The 17,979-nt window shown below is 39.4% G+C and overlaps 2 protein-coding genes across 2 annotated transcripts; both read left to right on the forward strand.

Moving 5' to 3' along the window:
• Positions 1–6,982: 6,982 nt before the first annotated feature.
• Positions 6,983–8,055, forward strand: LOC144253893 (olfactory receptor 7E178-like). Its single transcript, XM_077796553.1, has 2 exons — positions 6,983–7,002; positions 7,113–8,055. The coding sequence occupies exons 1-2, from the start codon at positions 6,983–6,985 to the stop codon at positions 8,053–8,055; spliced, it is 963 nt and encodes a 320-aa protein (XP_077652679.1).
• Positions 8,056–11,763: 3,708 nt separating this feature from the next.
• Positions 11,764–15,245, forward strand: LOC113178390 (olfactory receptor 7E24-like). The gene is made up of 2 exons (XM_026382735.2): positions 11,764–11,792; positions 14,294–15,245. Exons 1-2 carry the CDS (start codon positions 11,764–11,766, stop codon positions 15,243–15,245), a joined length of 981 nt encoding a protein of 326 aa, XP_026238520.2.
• Positions 15,246–17,979: the final 2,734 nt, after the last annotated feature.

Here is a 17,979-nt window from a genome sequence, read left to right on the forward strand (position 1 = left end):
CATGCTGAAAGCCTTCACTACAGCCTGAGGAACAGAGACATTTGAAACACTGTGAGGAGGCTTCTTTGTAGAATTATCTGTTCTTATTATCTGGGACATCAATTTAATGTTTAGATTGGAATAACAATAAAATTTGACATCAATACCTATAAATCTTGCCTCTTTGGTCACCTTATTTTTTGTAGTTTATTAACTTTAATTTCTAACATTCATGGTAAGATTGCTGTTGTCAGCACTGGAGAGAGGCAGTAATGGGGTATGAAGGTTCAATTAGGAAAGATGAAAATTTGTTAGAAATGTGTGTTGGTGATAGTTTTCTAACAACATGAATATAATTAATGCCAATGAACTGTGAAGTTAACAAGGCTTAAAATGGTACATTTAAATTGCACACGATAGAAAATATAAATAAATATGTGGTTCTCAAATGTACAAAAAGGTGATTTATAGAAAATAAAACTAGAAAATGTAGCACAAATAGATGGGGCTAGGCAAAAATTGTGATTTTATTTGAGGCACATTTTAGAAATCACATCACTCCAGGATGAAGTGTCATTTGAAAACTGTTCATCATTAAACTCACATTTTACATAGTGATTGGATTCTTTATTTGAATAATTCACTGGAGAACAAAATTATGTGATTTCTATGTATGAGTATACTCCAATGAAACCCATTTTTATGTGTTTATAATTTGGTAATTAGAAAAAAATAGAAAGGAGACCAGTACAATAGAGGAAGGGGATAAGGTGGAAGAGAAGGGAAAGGAAAGTAAAGAGAAGGTACTGGGGAATGAGGTTGAGCAAGTTATACTCTGTGGTGATAGTTTTCTAACAGTCATGTCACAATAAATCTGATTATTATGTATAATTATAATGTACCATTAAGACCATAAAATTAACAAAATTTCTTTTTTTTCTTTTTGGTACCAGGGATTGAACTCAGGGGTACTTGACCACTGAGCCACATCCCCAGGTCTATTTTGTATTTCATTTAGAGACAGGGTCTCACGTTTTTTGAGGCTGGCTTTGAATTTGTGATCCTTTTGCCTCAGCCCCCCGAGACTCTGGGATTACAGGCATATGCCACTGTGCCCCACAATAAAATTTCTTAAAACAATCATATAATGTGAATAATTGTTATACCCATTTTACACATGAGGAAATTCCCCAGGTGTGTTCATAGTATTTCCTGTAATTTTCTCTTTTTTATCTGTTTTCTATCAAATCAGAGTGGCCTGACAAAATAATAAACTGGGTTTGTCTTCAGGGAGCTGAGGCAAGAGAGTTATAGTCCATGTATCAGGAAGAATTGACAAAAAAATCTATTAAGTAGGTATACAGTTGACACCAAAACTTGTGGTTTGGCATGTTCCCTGTTGCCAAAATCTTCAACCATAAAAAAGAGGCTTTATGACCAGAAAAAAAAAAAAGTATTGCCAGGCTACTACAAAAGGGAGAACCAAAATGGAGAAAAATACTAGAAGACATCTTATAAACAAATATTTTACTGATATTTAATGGGTTGATCAAAAGGAAGGCTGTATTAAATAAAAATCTTCAAAAATATTCTTCAAATCTCATGATGACTTAATTGTTGACAGGTAAAGTGTACAATGATTCCACATTTATGGTCAGTGATGTCTGATTATGTGGGTTGACCAAATTATATTATCAAAATTTTATGTCTACTGTGACCAACAATTCTAATCATATATTAAGTGATTTTTAAGATAAATCTTATTTGTCTGAGCACTTATATCCAGAAAGGAGGGAAATTAGAAAACCCGAGATTAATAAAAATATCTCTTGGTTTAACACAATGCTTTCCGGTCATAACTATGAGTCTTAACTTAAAATTTAGATAAGGCAGTCCTAAATAAAGAGGGTTTGTATCACTAGCACAAAATGAAATGAATTACATTGGGCAGCTTCTTAATTTCCCTTTATAAAAGTGATTTTTCTTGAAAGGGAAAGCATATTTATTATTTTCTATGTTTTTCTTCAAAGAGAACATGACCATTATCTCTAATGTTTGGCCTTCTATGCATGCTCAGCTGAGTGTTTCTAAATTAGGAGTTTATGGAAGATAACACAGATTATAATAATGCAAGGGTTTTAAAAAGACTTGTTTGGTCACAACTGAGAAGTATTGTGAGGTGTATGTACCACGGTATGTGAATTCCTTCCTTTGAATACCTGAATTCAAAATGTATACTGAGTGGTGGGTTTTTGTTTATTTGTTCTTTTATCCAACTCTCTCTATGTTCCCAGAATATGGTCAAACAATGCATTAACAGAGACTCTTACACATGTCACAAAATTCTTACTCCTGGGCACCTGTGGTGGTTGAGATGTTTAGTCATCCCTCCTTGGATTGTCCATGTTCCTGCTCCTTATCCTGCCAACACCTCTGCAACCTGTCCTGGGTCTGCCAAGGTCTTAAAGATGACAGTGAACATCCAAATCCACAATAGAATAATCTCTTTTGTGGGTTGTATTATACAGATGGCTTTTTTTTCTTGATTTTGAAAGCATATGCAATATGCTTCTGAGTAACATGGCCTATGGACTGTAGCCATCTGTCTCCCCTGCATTTCCCAGTCATCAGGAACCCTCACTTCTGTGATTTCTTAGTTTGGTGTCTTACATGGTTAACCCTTTGGCTTCCCAGATGCACAGTTTGATTATAATTTCCCTACTTTATGGATGTGGAAATTTCCAGGTTTTTTAGTGATCCTTCTCAACTCCTTAATCACACCTGACCTGATACCTTCTCTAATAACATTGTCAGGTATTCTTTTTTGTACATGTTTTTTTTTTTTGCATCTTAGGAAGTCTTCTATTTTTCTAAAAAAGTTGTTTTCCTTGATTCTGAGACTCCCATATCAGCTGCTAAATATAAATGCTTCTGTCCTGTAAGACTCTTCCATCAGTTTTTGGCTTATAATGTGGAATCATTATTGGAGTGTTCCTTGGTTCAGTTTTGTCAAAATCTCTGAGATATTGCCTTAGTCATTTACATTTTGCTCATCCATGTCCTGAATCCCTTCATCTTCAGCCTGAGGAGCAGGTACATAAAAAGTGTCTCAAGGAGGCTCCACAGCAGAACTGTCTGGACCTAAGCAATCAGTTTAAATGTAGGGTGGAAAAGGCAACAAAACTACAAACATAAACCTGGAAATCTAGCCTGCCTTTCCGTCACATTATGCATAATGACTTCAATTTGTCATCCTTTTTGATGGGAGAATGTTGGGAGCCAATTTTGTGGCTGGGAGGACTTGCAAGTTTTTTACATCATGTAGAAATTTTCAGTTTGGCTACGGATGCTGGTGATGGATGCACCACAGTGTGAGTGTGATTAATGCTGCTGATCTGTGCCTTTGGCAATGGGGAAAATTGCCATATTTAGAGGGAGTGAAATTTCACCATCATAAAAATGGAATAAGGCAAAGGAAAAAAATTAATGAAAGAAATGATAATACCCAGGAGCTTCCTCTGGTGTAGAGGAAGAGCCCAAGAGCTTTTGTGGACACTGATTTTTCTCTTCCTCAGCTGGCATTGATATGAGGAGACTTTTAGAGTTTGTGGTAACCTGGACCAATTTGGCTAATTAGGAGCTCTGTGCATTGGGCTTCCAAGGTCATATAACAGTCAACAATCAGTCTGTGCCTGCAGCCCTTCAGTTTGATGGCTCAAGTCCAGTGGGCTCCATCCCTGTGCCTCCTCCTTCCATGGTTGGTCTGCTTCAGGAAGCTCCTATCTGAGACTGCATGGATAGAAATCCTGGGGCAGAGCCTGAGGCTTCATTGAGTACCAGGCATCAGATGGGCTCTGGATCTTCACTCCTTGGCCATGACCCAGCAGAGTCCCAGTACAAATCAGTAAGAGCTGAGGGGGGTGAATGACGGAGTATGAACTGTATGAAGCATTGTTTCCTCATCACCAGGACAGACATGCATTTTGGGAGAGCCAGATGGGAGAAAAAGAATGGGTCAAATTTCAGTTACCAGGATTGTGAAGTTTATGATCTTGGTTGTGGAGGGGTCCTAGAAATCTCATTCAGAGTCTTGCTTTCCTCTATCCTGGTTCTGCTTCCCATGGATAGCTCTCAGACCATAACTGAAAGTAGGTCCCACTGAACTCTTTCTTAAGCTCTCCAAGACATTTATGAAGGTGATGATGAGGATGAGGATAGTGTCCATCACATCATGAGCCAATATTAATTGACTTTTACAGATTTTTAGCTTTATTAAATTTACTACTGAAATTCACCTTTTTGTTTAATAATAATTAAGCACTGTTATGTGCCAGTCATGGGTGTGGGCATTTTATACATGCTGAGTCTTTTTAAATGATAAAATCTTCTTAACTAATTAACCCCTCTGGCAGAATTGGAAAAAATTAATATCCAGGATTCAAATACATGTCTATCTGATCAAAATTTATTCTTTTAAATATTTTTATTGGCATATATTAATGACACAGAGTAGTGGGTTTCATTGTGGCATATTCATATATGCATATAGCATAATTTGATCAATGTCAATCTTCCCTTCCTCCATTCAGTCCCCCCTCCTTCCTTCTCCTGACTTCTGCCTCTACTCTGTCTCTCTTATTATTGGTATATTTCTGAGCTCCAAACTCTGACTTTGCATTCTATATAGATTGTATCAATTTATGATGGAGTATGAACTGTATAAAGCATTTTTCCCATCATTTACCCAATGTCAAAAGTGCCACATTACTTTTATTTTTCAGGAAAGAAAGAAGCATAATATTTTTATGTAATTTGTGGTAGGATTTTAGGTTGAAAATCTGAAGACCTGTTTGAATTGAGGTTTGATTAGAGACAGAACATTTGAGCAGGTTGGGCAGGATCCTGCCAGGTGGCCTTGTCCCCTGTGAACTTAGTCATTCCCCTTCCCTGTCACTCCAGGATGAGACCCTCCTTCACTGTGCACTTCAGTTTGGAATTTTTTTGTGGAGCACAGGACAGATCAGTGGGTGGCATCTGGTGCTACAGTTATAGGAAGAATGTCTGAAATCAAGGGTGAATTCAGAGAAAAAGAAGACAGACACTCATTCAGTATAGATCCTCTCTCGCCACCCCAGGATATCCCTGCAGCTGTACACACGTTCCTCATTCTTGATATCAACTTGATCTCAAAAGCAGTCTGAAGTTCAGGTCTTGATTTCATTACTACTCAGTAGTCTAGAAAGGATTTTAAAGTGCACCTGGGGTAGACCTGTAGCTAAGACCTCTGTACCTCTGCTCTGTTTTGGATTGTTGGGAACAATGAGCAGAAGGGGTGCATGTCACCCAGAGGTGGAGAATTCAGTTTTGAGCCCTGAGGGCTAAATTTCCATTGCTGTGATAAAGAACAGGGTATGGATTCTCTTAGCTTAGGCCTTGTCTTCTGAGTTGAGTTGTAATTGAGGCAACTGCATCAAGAAAGGATTAAACAGATAAAGGATAACCTGTATGTTGTTAATATTTGGTGAATATAATAAAAAATTCAGAGATTAAAAGCCACGGCTTACATGGCAGGCAAGTTATCTACAATTGAGTGATATTCCTAGACCCAGGGATTTAAAAAGGTTTGTTAAAAAGATTATAAAGTATATAAAATGGGAAAATATTGTCGCCATGTTATAAATGAGAAAATTGTCAGATGTGCTTACATTATTTTGGGCATTTTCTCCTTTGCTTTGTTTTCAAACTATATCCTAGTGAAAGGTGATGAAATAATGAACCTGAGTTTCCTTCAGGTTTTTGAAGTAAATGAACTGCAATCCATGTTTCAGGAAGAATTGTCATGAATATGTCTATCTGATCAAAACCCAGGGAATTAAGTTTGATAATGAAATCTAGAGTTTGGAGCTTTGCCTGGGGTCAAAGTCCTCCCTGAAAAGGATTCACTTTGTGATCAGAGAAACAGTGAAAGCATTGCCAGCTCACTAAAGAACAGAGAATCTAGAAAGAAAAGTCCCACATATCTGTCCTTACCACAGATGTGGTGCTGCATTGATAGAGGGTGTAGGTGAATTGGTGTTGAGGAAAATGTTCAAAAAGATTCTCAACATTTCATTATGCTTTGACCAGTGACCAGTGCAGTGTGCACTAATTCTGTATTTGCTGTCAGGGATGTTATACATTTGTGTATTTTCTAAAAATGTTTATAAAAATTTGAAGTTCATAAAATCCAAGAATAGGAATTACAAATAAGTATTCATAAAATGCAAACTACATTTGAGTGGATATTTACTTGCAAAAAGGAGGGAAATCAGAAATCCAAGATTACTGAGAAGTCGCTGGGAGGAAATTGGCCCATAACACAGTTTTGATTATGAGCTATCAACTTTAATTTAGTATCAGTATCTATAGTCTTAAGTCTTGTAAATGTTTTCTAAATATTCTATGTATAGGAGCATCATGCCATGGTTTTAGATAAAAATAGATACATTTGAGTGCTTCTTAAATTACTTTTTAATGATTATTTCTTCTGAAAGTGGAAAGGCGATTGCTTATTGTTTATTTCTTTCTTAAAAGAAGCAGAGAATAAATGATATTATTCGTTATCCAGGCTGACTTTTACTGTGATTGGGAGCTTGTGTGTAATGTTATGGGTCTTTTTTTTTTTTTGTGTGTGTGTGTGTGTGTGTGTGTGTAGTACTGGAGATTGAAACCAGGGTGCCTACCCACTGTGTCACATCAATAGCCATTTTTATTTATTTATTTTTTAAAATTTTAATACAAGTTCTCACAAAGTTGCTTAAAGCCTTGTTAAATTGCTGAGGCTGCCCTTGAATTTATCTCAGCCTCCCAAGACACTGGGATTACAGGTCTGCACCACCACATCTGGCTTATGTTATTGGCCTTATAACATTGTTGAGTGTCTATAAAGCAGATGTATGTAGAAGGAGCAGGAAAACAGAGAAACCAATAGTACGAGAGTTCCAATATGGTTGGGTTTATCACAATGAGAAATACTGCTGAAGGGTATAATCCACAAGTGTGAATACTTAATATGTGAATATATGAGTTCAAAATACATACAGAACTGTGGGTGCCTGTTTACATGTTTCTTTTTTTCCCATTTATTTCAAAAGGTGTGCAAATAATATAGAAGAAAAAAATCTAACAATCATATCAGAATTTCATCTTTGTGGTTTCTCAGAAGATCCGAACCTACAGCCCCTCCTCTTTGGACTGTTCCTGTCCATGTACCTGGTCACAGTGCTTGGGAACCTGCTTGTCATCCTGGCTGTCAGCTCTGACCCCCACCTCCACACCCCCATGTACTTCTTCCTCTCCAACCTGTCCTTGGCTGACATCTGCTTCATCTCCACCACGGTCCCAAAGATGCTCACGAACATTCAGACTCACAGCAGAGCCATCTCCTATGTGGGCTGCCTGACACAGATGTCTCTTTTTGTCATATTTGCATGCATGGATGATCTGCTTCTGACTGTAATGGCCTATGACCGCTTCATGGCCATCTGTCACCCCCTGCATTATCCAGTCATTATGAACCTTCATCTGTGTGGATTCTTAGTTTTGGTGTCTTTGTTGTTTGCACTTTTTGAATCCCAGCTTTGTATTCTGATTGCATTAGGGTTTACCAACTTCACAGAGGTAGACATTTCTAATTTCTTCTGTGACCCTACTCAAGTCCTTAGTCTTTCCTGTTATGACAACTTCTCTGGTAACATGATCAAGTATTTTCTTGGTGCCATCTATGGTTTTCTCCCAGTCTTAGGGATCCTTTTATCTTACTATGAAATTGTTTCCTCCATTTTGAAGATCCCATCTTTGAGTGGGAAGTACAAAGCCTCCTCTGCCTGTGGGTCTCACCTGTCAGTTGTTTGCTTATTTTATGGAACAGGCATTGGAGCACACCTTGGTTCAGCTGTGTCATCCTCCCCCAAGAAAGACGTGGTGTCTTCAGTGATATACAGTGTGGTCACCCCCATGCTGAACCCCTTTATCTACAGCCTGAGGAACAAGGACATTAAAAATGCCCTGAGGAGGCTCCTCAGTAGAACAGTCTAATCTCAGGAATTTTGACCTCCATTTGATAAGTAGTTAGGAAAATGCAATAAAATGAAGCAAATAAATCTGGAAATACTGCATTGTTAATAATATTTTTGTAATTTATTGGATTTTATATATCAAGATATTTAATAGCAGATTGATGGCTGTCATTCTTTGGGAGGGATAAATGGGGACTTTTAATTGGAATTTTCAACATTGTAGTTGTGTGAACATTGAATGTGAATATCTGTTTGGAAACTGGCACAGTTTGAATCTGTTCTGTCTCCCAAAGACTCGTGTGTTGAAGGCTTGGTCCAAAGCATGGCTGTGTTCAGATGCTGGGTGAGAAATGGTTGGTCCATGAGAGCTCTGACCTCATCTGTGGATTAGTCCACAGATGAACTCAGAGCTCAGTGGACTTCAGAGAGGTGTGAGAAACTGTGGGAGGGGCCACATATCTGGAGGGAGGGGGTTCTTGTGGGAGGGCCTTTGGGGCATGCAACTTTTTCTTAGCCAATTTCTCTTCCTTCCTTCCTTCCTTCCTTCCTTCCTTCCTTCCTTCCTTCCTTCCTTCCTTCCTTCCCTCTGTTCCTCCTTTCCTTCTCTCTCTCTCTCTCTCTCTCTCTCTCTCTCTCTCTCTCTCTCTCTCTCTCTCTTCCTCCCTCCCTCCCTTCCTCTGTCTCTTCTTCGTGGCTGATATGAGGTGAGCAGCTTTCCCCTGCCATTCCCTTCTTCTATGATGCTGTGCCTCACCTCCAGCTCCAAGCAATGGAGCCAGCTGACAATGGACTGAAATATCTGAAGGTATGAGTCAAAAGAAGCTTTTCCTCCTTTATGTGATTTTTCTTTGGCATTTTGTCACAGTAACAGAAAGGTGATTAACACAGAGGTCATATAATTTTTGTGTATCCACATATTATATGAAATCTCACTTATATGCTATGAATCAGTGCCCAAGGATTTTGCAATGTTTATTGTAATAATGAACTAAAAAAACTAGTAATGCTTGTCTCTCAGGTAATGTTGCATAGCAGTTTAAAGCCTTCAAAGTAGATATATGTACCTTTTTAGGGAAAATTTAAACTACATGTTGAAACAAATAAGCACATTGCAGGGAAATATGTATTTTGTTGTATATTCCCTAGGTGAGATTTAGGTACTGTTTAGGCATGTGCTTAAGAAAACTATTTATGTATACATAAATAAATGAAGACATGGAAACAACGACAGGAAAACCCACCCTTAAAATTTCTGAGAGTAGTTGCTTTTAGGGCAGAGATGTGCAGGAGAATAGTGTCAGGCAGAGATTCCAAGAACTGAAATTTTATATGAAGTCATTAAAATTCCTACAAGATTTAGTTGTCAAGAACAGTGATCATAATTTTTTGACGATGAAATGGATTTCTGTAGTTTTTTCTTTTACATTTTTATTGGTGCATTTTAATTGTATGCAGTGTTTGCATCTATTGTTACATTTTTGTACATGCACACAATATAACAACAGAATTTGGTGATGTCACTCCCCAGCACTCCCCCAATCTTCTCCCCTCTTCCACCCCTTGGTTCATTTCCTCCGCTCTTCTGACCTCCCTTTGCTTTTCATGCAATAATGCCCCACTTTTATTTTTCCTCTCTATCTTCCACAAATGAAAGAAAGTATGTGACCCTTGACTTTCTGAATTTGACTTACTTTGCTTAACATAATATTCTCACATTTCATCTATTTTCTGCAAATGATTATTTGCATCAAGAACCTGCTATCCAAAACTGCATCAACGTTCGTCCTTAATGGGGCCATGGTACTCCTGCTAGGGAGGTGTGTTGGGGCTGCTCTCCTGGGAAATGACCTACCATATGCACAGGGCAAACCAGTAAGTTCTGTGGGAGATGAAGATTGGAAGAGGGAATGTCCTAAGCATTACCTCCTCCTCACAGTGATGAACATGATGTTTGAGTAGCCACATGGGAGACTGGTTGTGGTGATGGTAACCAAAATCTCATGCAAAGCGTTTCTTTTCCTGCCTTGATGATTCTATTTCCCATAGAGTTTCCTCCACAAAGGGAGTAAATACATTCCATTTATACTTCTCCTAAGCATTATACGGGTGTATGAATGTGATGAGGATGAGGAGATCAACCATAAATAACATCATGAATTTCTAGTAAGAGATTCCCGAGTGCCAGTGTTGAACAGTGTTCCATGCAGATTATCTGAATTCATCTGCAAGGTTTTCCCTAATGTCTACATGGCACTTTATTTTACTTTACAAAAATGGGGCACAGTTTTTTTGTGTAACTCACGCTAGGTTTTTAGGTTGAATTACTGCAGCCACATTTGAATTGCACTGTGGAGTTGAGACACAGGGCACATGGGTGAATGGCTCAAAGAGGAAAAAATCAGTAAAAAGTAGGTAAGAATAGCTGGACACAGACCTCTCCCACAGGGTATCCCTGGAGCTGCCCACATCCTCTGCATTCTTACTTTGAGCCCACTCAACATGAACAGAAGACCCAGAGTCATGCTTAGATTTTATTATGATTCAGGAAACTGACGAGTGGTCAGAGTGTACCTGAGATGTGTCTGCAGTTGAGACCTCTGGAGCTCTGCTTAGAATGTTCCTAATATTAGGAAACCATTAAAAAGATTCATTCATCAGGCCAGAGATTCACAATTTAGCATCAGTGCTGCTAGATCTACCTATCATTTCTTGAACACAGGGCAGGTTGTTAATGCCACTGAGAACCAGCAACTGAGGTGATTCTACTCATACAGTTGCACTGAATACAAATTAAACAGAAAATGTTTGTTCCCCATTACCATGACTTGGAAGTATAAAATAGGGGCAAATTCAAGCACCTTTGGAGTGTAGAAAAGATGTGCTGGTCTCCATGGTTGTGCAGAAGGCACCTGTATGCAGAATACTTCAGTTAAGCCAGAGGAACAGAGTCATTACTCCACCATTGAGGAGGCTGCTAGCATTCTCAGGATCTGAGGCACCCGATGGTAACGCAGGCTGGAAAATACAACATAATTAAATTCCAGTCATGGAAATGCCCCTTCCCTGAGTACTTGCTTTTTGTTTGAATGACTTTCTTCTCATCATGCTTCACAGAAGAGTGGTGGTCAATGGCTTGAGGTGGGAGGAATGGTGAGTTTTTTCACCTGGGTACACAGCTAAATTCTAGAAGATGGAAAATTTCTGGATTTGAATGATAATGATTATGGCACAGCAATGTGAATGCAATTAATGTCACCAAAATATGTACTTAATGTGGTGCAAATGGTAATTTTTTTGTATTTATATTGTACCCCAATAAAATGGACATTAATCACAGATATATCTTAAAAAGCAAAGAAATAAAAGAAAATAGAATATATAAACTTCTTCCTAATTAGAGTTAGGGCCAGAAACTTATATGAGCATTCATTTTCCTTTGTCTTCCTCATTAATGATTGGAAATCCCTGGAGATGGGGATTTCATAGACTAATTAATCTAATTATAATTTCTGAGTATTGATCTTCCAAGGTCATATAATAGTCCTCACTCAGCCTGTGCTTGAAGTCCTTCAGTTGATGGCATCATCCAGTGACCTGTGTAGCTGTCTCTCATCCTGGGGTGTCTGCATCAGGAAGCTCCCGAGCACACGATCTGTTCCTGTGGACACAGTTGCTCCTTCCCTGGGCTCCACACTTGGTAGGGTCTCAGGATCAGCACTTCTTGGTCATGACCCTGCAGGGAAGCAGCATGACCCAGTAAGTGCAGAGGGGGCCTTGGATGTGGGAAGGACTGGGGAAGTAGTGTTACCTCAGCACAGGGGCAAACACCACAGAGTAGCCAGGTGGGAGGACACCAGCGTGCAGCTTCAACCTTGGGGTTGTGGGGTTCAAGCTTTTGTTTCAGGTGGGGAGATCAGAAATTCAAAATGTGCTCTCCACCCACACTGGTTCTAATTCACACAGAAATCTCACCCACAACAGTACAAAATGGGTCCTTCAAGAGTGTTTTCTGAGGTTTAGAAAAGGACTAAAGTTGGTGATGTAATGATGATGATGAGGATGACAGAAGCCAGAGCACCAAGAACTGAGGTGCAGGGCTTCCCAGGTTCAGGAGCTGAGCAAGGTGCTCTGTGTCATTTCATGTGCACCTTCTCACCTTTGTTATATATGTCCACATTATTAGTATAATATATAAAATGAAAAAGTGCATTACAATTATGAAACTTGTACTCATTTGTTAGATAGGAATGAAGCCTTGTTTGCATTGGGCTGCCTGACCATGGACACAGGGTATCACAGAATCCTGGCAGGCAGTCCCATCAGCAAGCCACCCAGCCATTCCTCTTCCCTGTCACTGCAGAAAGAGCCGTTCCCACTGTGCTCTTTCTCATGGGATTCCGGTGATCACAGGGCAGATCAGTGGTGGCGCCTGTTGCATGCACTATGGAGGAACAGCCACAGGTCACAAGAGAGGTCACAGTAGGGGAGGCTGATGATCATTCAGCACAGATCATGCTCTTGGGCCCCCTCCAGAACCTCCATGAGCTCACCACATGGTCCCCATGCTTGAAAACAGCCTTCTCAATCTCAAAGCAGTCATAAGGCAGTTTTGTAAAGGAAAACTGTATGGTAGATGATTATGACATGAAAACACCAACAGAAAATTATAGCTCACCACTTTAAGATAGTAGGTTTGTCTGGGAGACAGGTATGCAAGATAATGGAAAAAGGCAGAGATTCTAAGACTCAAATTTCTAAGGTAATGATTCAGACGTCTCTCCAATGTTAGTTCTTCCACAAGTATTATCAGATTGAAGTTTCAATACAGGTAATGGGTATTATGGACAATAAGAGTAGGTAATATTCATGGAGCATGTTCACATGCCAGTATATTGTTAGACATTGGATTTCAGGTGTGGTATAAGAAAAGAACTTTATGTGTGGATATGCTGATAAGATTGGTGTTGGTCTGACATCACTGAGTATGGATATTCTAAAATATGCACAAGTAGATTAAATAATGGGAGAGAAGTACAAGTTATGCAATGTGAAAGATTTGTTAAAAATCCTGATGATAACCATACAAGGTAGGTAATTATTACCTCATTTTACAAATGATAAAGTTTCCAAGAAGTTGTTACATTATTTCTTGTTATGCTGTACTTTGTACTATATGCAGTTAAATCACAAAGAGTAATGATAAATAATGAACACAAGTGTTATTTTATTATTATATAAATAATATAATTGAAATGAATGTGTTACCAATGACTGACCAGAAAATCTATGAAGAAGAAAAAGTATGGAAATTAAACCAGAGCTTCAGGGCTTTCCTTGGTGCTTAGATCATAAAATATGAACTTGATGGGTTGAGGTCACAAAACCATGAAGCAGTTTTTTCAGACCAGATGGCATTCAGCATCAAGAAAAAGAAAGAGTTAAGGGCTATTTCCTATAACAGACATTTAGCTTTTATTATATGTGTTGATGCAATAAACCTGCACATCATAAAGTGATTCAAAGGAGATTTTTAAAGTCTATGATTTAAAAATCATTGACAGGTGCAGTACACACTAATGCCACATTTGTGGTCAATGCTGTGATTGATTATGTGCACTGACTCAATCATACTTATCAAAATTTGAAGTTTACCAAAACAAGGATTTTTATTTTATGTTACATAATTTTTAAAGAGAAAACTTAAATCCATACAAGTGGCAAATGAAAAGATCAAAGAATGATGAGAACCCTTGCAGAAAATGGGCACATACAGCTTTCTGGTTTTGATCCATCATCATCGATCTAGTTGTCTGGACATGCTGTTCTTACACAGTCTTAAATATCTTGTCAACAGACTTTGACTAAAGTCCTGAGAGAAAAATGAGGTGTATCAAATTGCCTCTTAATTTCCTTTATAGGAAGGTCATTATTTATTCCCTAATTTTTCTTTAAAGAGTAAGCTGAATTTTATTGTGATCATGAACTCCTTCTCTCCTATTCTCCTGGACTTCTAACATTGCTCAGTTTAATGTCTCAAAAGTGTGTATGGAAAGATGGGTGAATGATGGAGAAAGAAATAATGAAAGTGTATGTAGAGATCAGGTGATTCACTATTGAGAATTATTGTTGAAGGTATGTGGACCTCATGTGTGAGCATCTTCCTTGTGCATAGTTGGATACAAATGTTTCCAGATGAGGGGTGCCTGTTTAATGTATTTCTTTTTCTTTTTTTTAACACCCTCTTTGCTTTCCAAAAGATGTCCAAGCAACATACAAGCACAAAATTTAACCCGTGTCTCTGCATTCCTACTCATGAACTTCTCAGAGGATGCAGACCTGCAACCCATCCTCTTTGGACTGTTCCTGTCCATGTACCTGGTCACAGTGCTTGGGAACCTGCTCATCATTCTGGTTGTCAGCTCTGACTCCCACCTCCACACCCCCATGTACTTCTTCCTCTCCAACCTGTCCTTGGCTGACATTGGTTTCATCTCCACCACAGTCCCTAACATGATTGTAAATATTCAGACTCACAATGATGTCATCTCCTATGCAGGCTGTCTGACACAGATGTCCTTTTTTGCCATTTTTGTCTGTATGGATTATATGCTTCTGACTGTGATGGCCTATGACCGGTTTGTGGCCATCTGTCACCCCCTACATTATCCAGTCATTATGAATCCTCGCCTCTGTGGCTTCTTAGTTTTGGTGTCATTTTTGCTGAGTCTTTTGGACTTCCAGTTGCACAATTTGATGATCTTAAAAATTACCAGCTTCAAGAATGTGGAAATTTCTAGTTTCTTTTGTGATCCTTCTCAACTTCTGAATCTTTCCTGTTCGGACACCTACTCTAATATCATTGTCAAATACATTCTTATTGTCATCTATGGCCTTTTCCCCATTGCAGGGATCTTTTTCTCTTACTACAAAATTATTTCCTCCATTCTGAGGATCCCTTCCTCAGGTGGGAAGTACAAAGCCTTCTCCACCTGTGGGTCTCACCTGGCAGTTGTTGGCTTATTTTTAGGAACAGCCTTTGGAGTGTACTTTGGATCATCTGTATCACATTCTCCTAGAAAGGGTGCAGTGGCCTCTCTGATGTACACTGTGGTCACTCCCATGCTGAATCCCTTCATCTACAGCCTGAGGAACAGGGATATTAAGAGTGCCCTGAGGAGGCTGCACAGCAAATCTCAGCACTCATGGTGACTGGTTGCAACGCATGTTTGAAAATGCAGCAAAGCTAAATACCTGGTCCTGTCAATATGCCCCTTATGCTAATTTCTCACCATGTTTTATAGTAAAGTGGTTGGAACTCATGTTGAGAAAGGATGTTTGGTTCTTTTCATATTGGGGACATGGTTTCACTTTGGTTAGATAAAGAATGTTGGAGTACATGATAGTGATTGTTGGACAACTATGTCTATATTTGATGCCACTGAGATGCAATTGACAATGGTAATAATGTCATTTTTTTGTAATTTAAATTTACTATAATGAAAGTGGACTTAAGAAACGATTATTTAAAAAACCAATTAAAAATCAGTAGTAGAGATAAACTTCCTTTTTGCTAAAAGTTGGTGCAAAACCTTAATTAATGTTAATTTTCTAACATTTTTCTTCCACCATTAATATTAGCAAGTTTGTAGAGTCTGTAATATGCTCACCTATTGGCCAGTCAGGACTTCTATGCATTGAGCCTCCAAGGTCACACCTTAGTCAATGTGCAGCCTGTGCCTCCAGCCTTTCAGCTTGATGGCTCCAGTCAGGTGGGCCCCACACTGTGTTTCTTCTCACCCTGGTTGTGTCTTAGGAAGCCCCTACCTGAGTGTGCACAGATGTCAGCCCTAAAGATGAGGTGGGAGGCCCCTGGGTGCCAGCCATGTGGAATCCACTCTCCTTAATCACGACCACCTGAGCCAGTGTAAATAGGTAACTGCTGAGGGAGGTGAGGATGGAGGAAGGACTAACATGCAGTGTGGCTGCCCAGAGGGGAGAGCACTGCACAGTGTCAGTCATGGGGACTGAGAGTCGAGGCATGTGTGTGACATCCACGGTGGTGGTGAGCATGGCGGCAATGTCACTACGGTTTTCCTTTCCTCCCACACTGGTCCTTCTTACCACACACTGTCATCCACATGGAGGGAATGTGCTCTTCACACTGTCCTCAGCACTGAGAGATGTCTATGAGGGTGAGGAGGAGGAGGTGGACCTGGATGAGGACAGCACACCAACATATGATCCTTTATTGAGAGAGTGCTGGGTGGCAGGTGCTGAAGTGTGTGGTATGTGTAGGGTGTTTACATTTGTCTGCCTAATTTTTATCAAGGTACAATTGCCACATTATTATATTTGACATATTGGAAAAGATCAGAGATTTTAGTAACTTGTTCTGGGTGTTCATGTCAAATAGCTGAAGCCATGTGTGAAGTGCACTGTGGCTTTGAGGCATATGGCATCTTGGCAGGACAGTGCTGACAGGTTGTCCCCTCCACAAGCAACCCTGTGTTTCACCTTGCTGTCTGTGTAGGATGCAATCCCTTTCCTGTGCACTTACCTTTGGGATTTCTGGTAGATCCCAGGACAGAGCAGTCTGTGGCATCAGTTGCTCTGATGTAGGACAGATCAGGCTGGACACCCAAGGTATTTTTAGGAAGCAGGTTTATTTAAATTGCAGTGGTCCCAAGAGTCTAATGACTAAAAATCTCTGGACTCTGGATCTGAAAATTATTTGAGATTTATACACAGTTGGGGGCAGGGATTCATAATAGTGGTTGGTTACATGGCAGGTACTCTTTGTCCCATAGTCTTAATCTTGACAGAGGTTTCACAAGTTTTACCAAAGAAAACAAAATATTACCTTTTATACAAATGTCTGTTGAGACAGAGTCTATAACAGCCTTTGTCAGCAAACCTTGTATTTAGAAAGAGGAAGCTTCAAACAAGAATATGCTCTCTGCAGATCTCCTGTGAAATCCTGTTGATACTCTTTGCAAAATCTTGCTGTCAAAAAGCTTAATTATGATGTTGGCCCTGAAGAAGCTTATATGTTACAATTATGGTGAGGGATCTCTTTGTGGCTGTATCAGCACCAATTCAGGAAGAATGGCTGAGATGAGCACAAACATCTAAGATCAAATGGGCACAAATATTCCAGTAAAGATCTCCCTGTGTCCCCCACTCCAGGATATCCTTGCAGCTGCCACATCCTCCTGCATTCTGGTAATAAGCCGTCTCCATCAGATGAAGAGCAAAGCAGGTCTAGACTGCATTACTACTCAGGAATTTGAAAAGGGTTAAGAATGTACCAGATATGTATGTACCTCAAGCTAAGACCCCTGGATCCCAGTTAAAATATTCTGATTTTGGAAAAAAGTCAAAAAGTTTAATGCAACACAACCACAGATTTACAATTTAATTTTTTCTGCTGTTGGCTAGGTTCATTCTTTCTTCAACAAAGGGCAGGTTGTTAGCATCTCTGAGACTCAATAATGTCATCCAAGGTGATTTCTTGTTGATACAATGACAACGAATCCAGATTAAACAGAAAACCTGTTCTATCTATGTAGTTAACATGTGATCATAGAATAAAATATGGGAAAACCCAAATTAGATGGAGTTACCTCCAAACAATGGCAGAGATGTCCATTAGCTTTGGAAAAGCAAAGTAGGAACAAAGGGAAGTGACAGTAGACCCTTAGAGCCTGGCCTGAGACAAAGTTTTGAATTTCACATCATTTTAATGCTGTAGAGTCCTTTGACCATCATTTTAAGAAGTAGATACACCATTTCTATAATTACTGAATGCTTAGTTAAAAAATAAGTTATGGGGCTGAGGATGTGGCTCAAGCGGTAGCGCACTCGCCTGGCATGCGTGCGGCCCGGGTTCGATCCTCAGCACCACATACCAACAAAGATGTTGTGTCCGCCGAGAACTAAAAAA

This window comes from Urocitellus parryii, chromosome 3, assembly GCF_045843805.1.
Source record: "Urocitellus parryii isolate mUroPar1 chromosome 3, mUroPar1.hap1, whole genome shotgun sequence".
Classification (NCBI taxonomy): domain Eukaryota; kingdom Metazoa; phylum Chordata; class Mammalia; order Rodentia; family Sciuridae; genus Urocitellus; species Urocitellus parryii.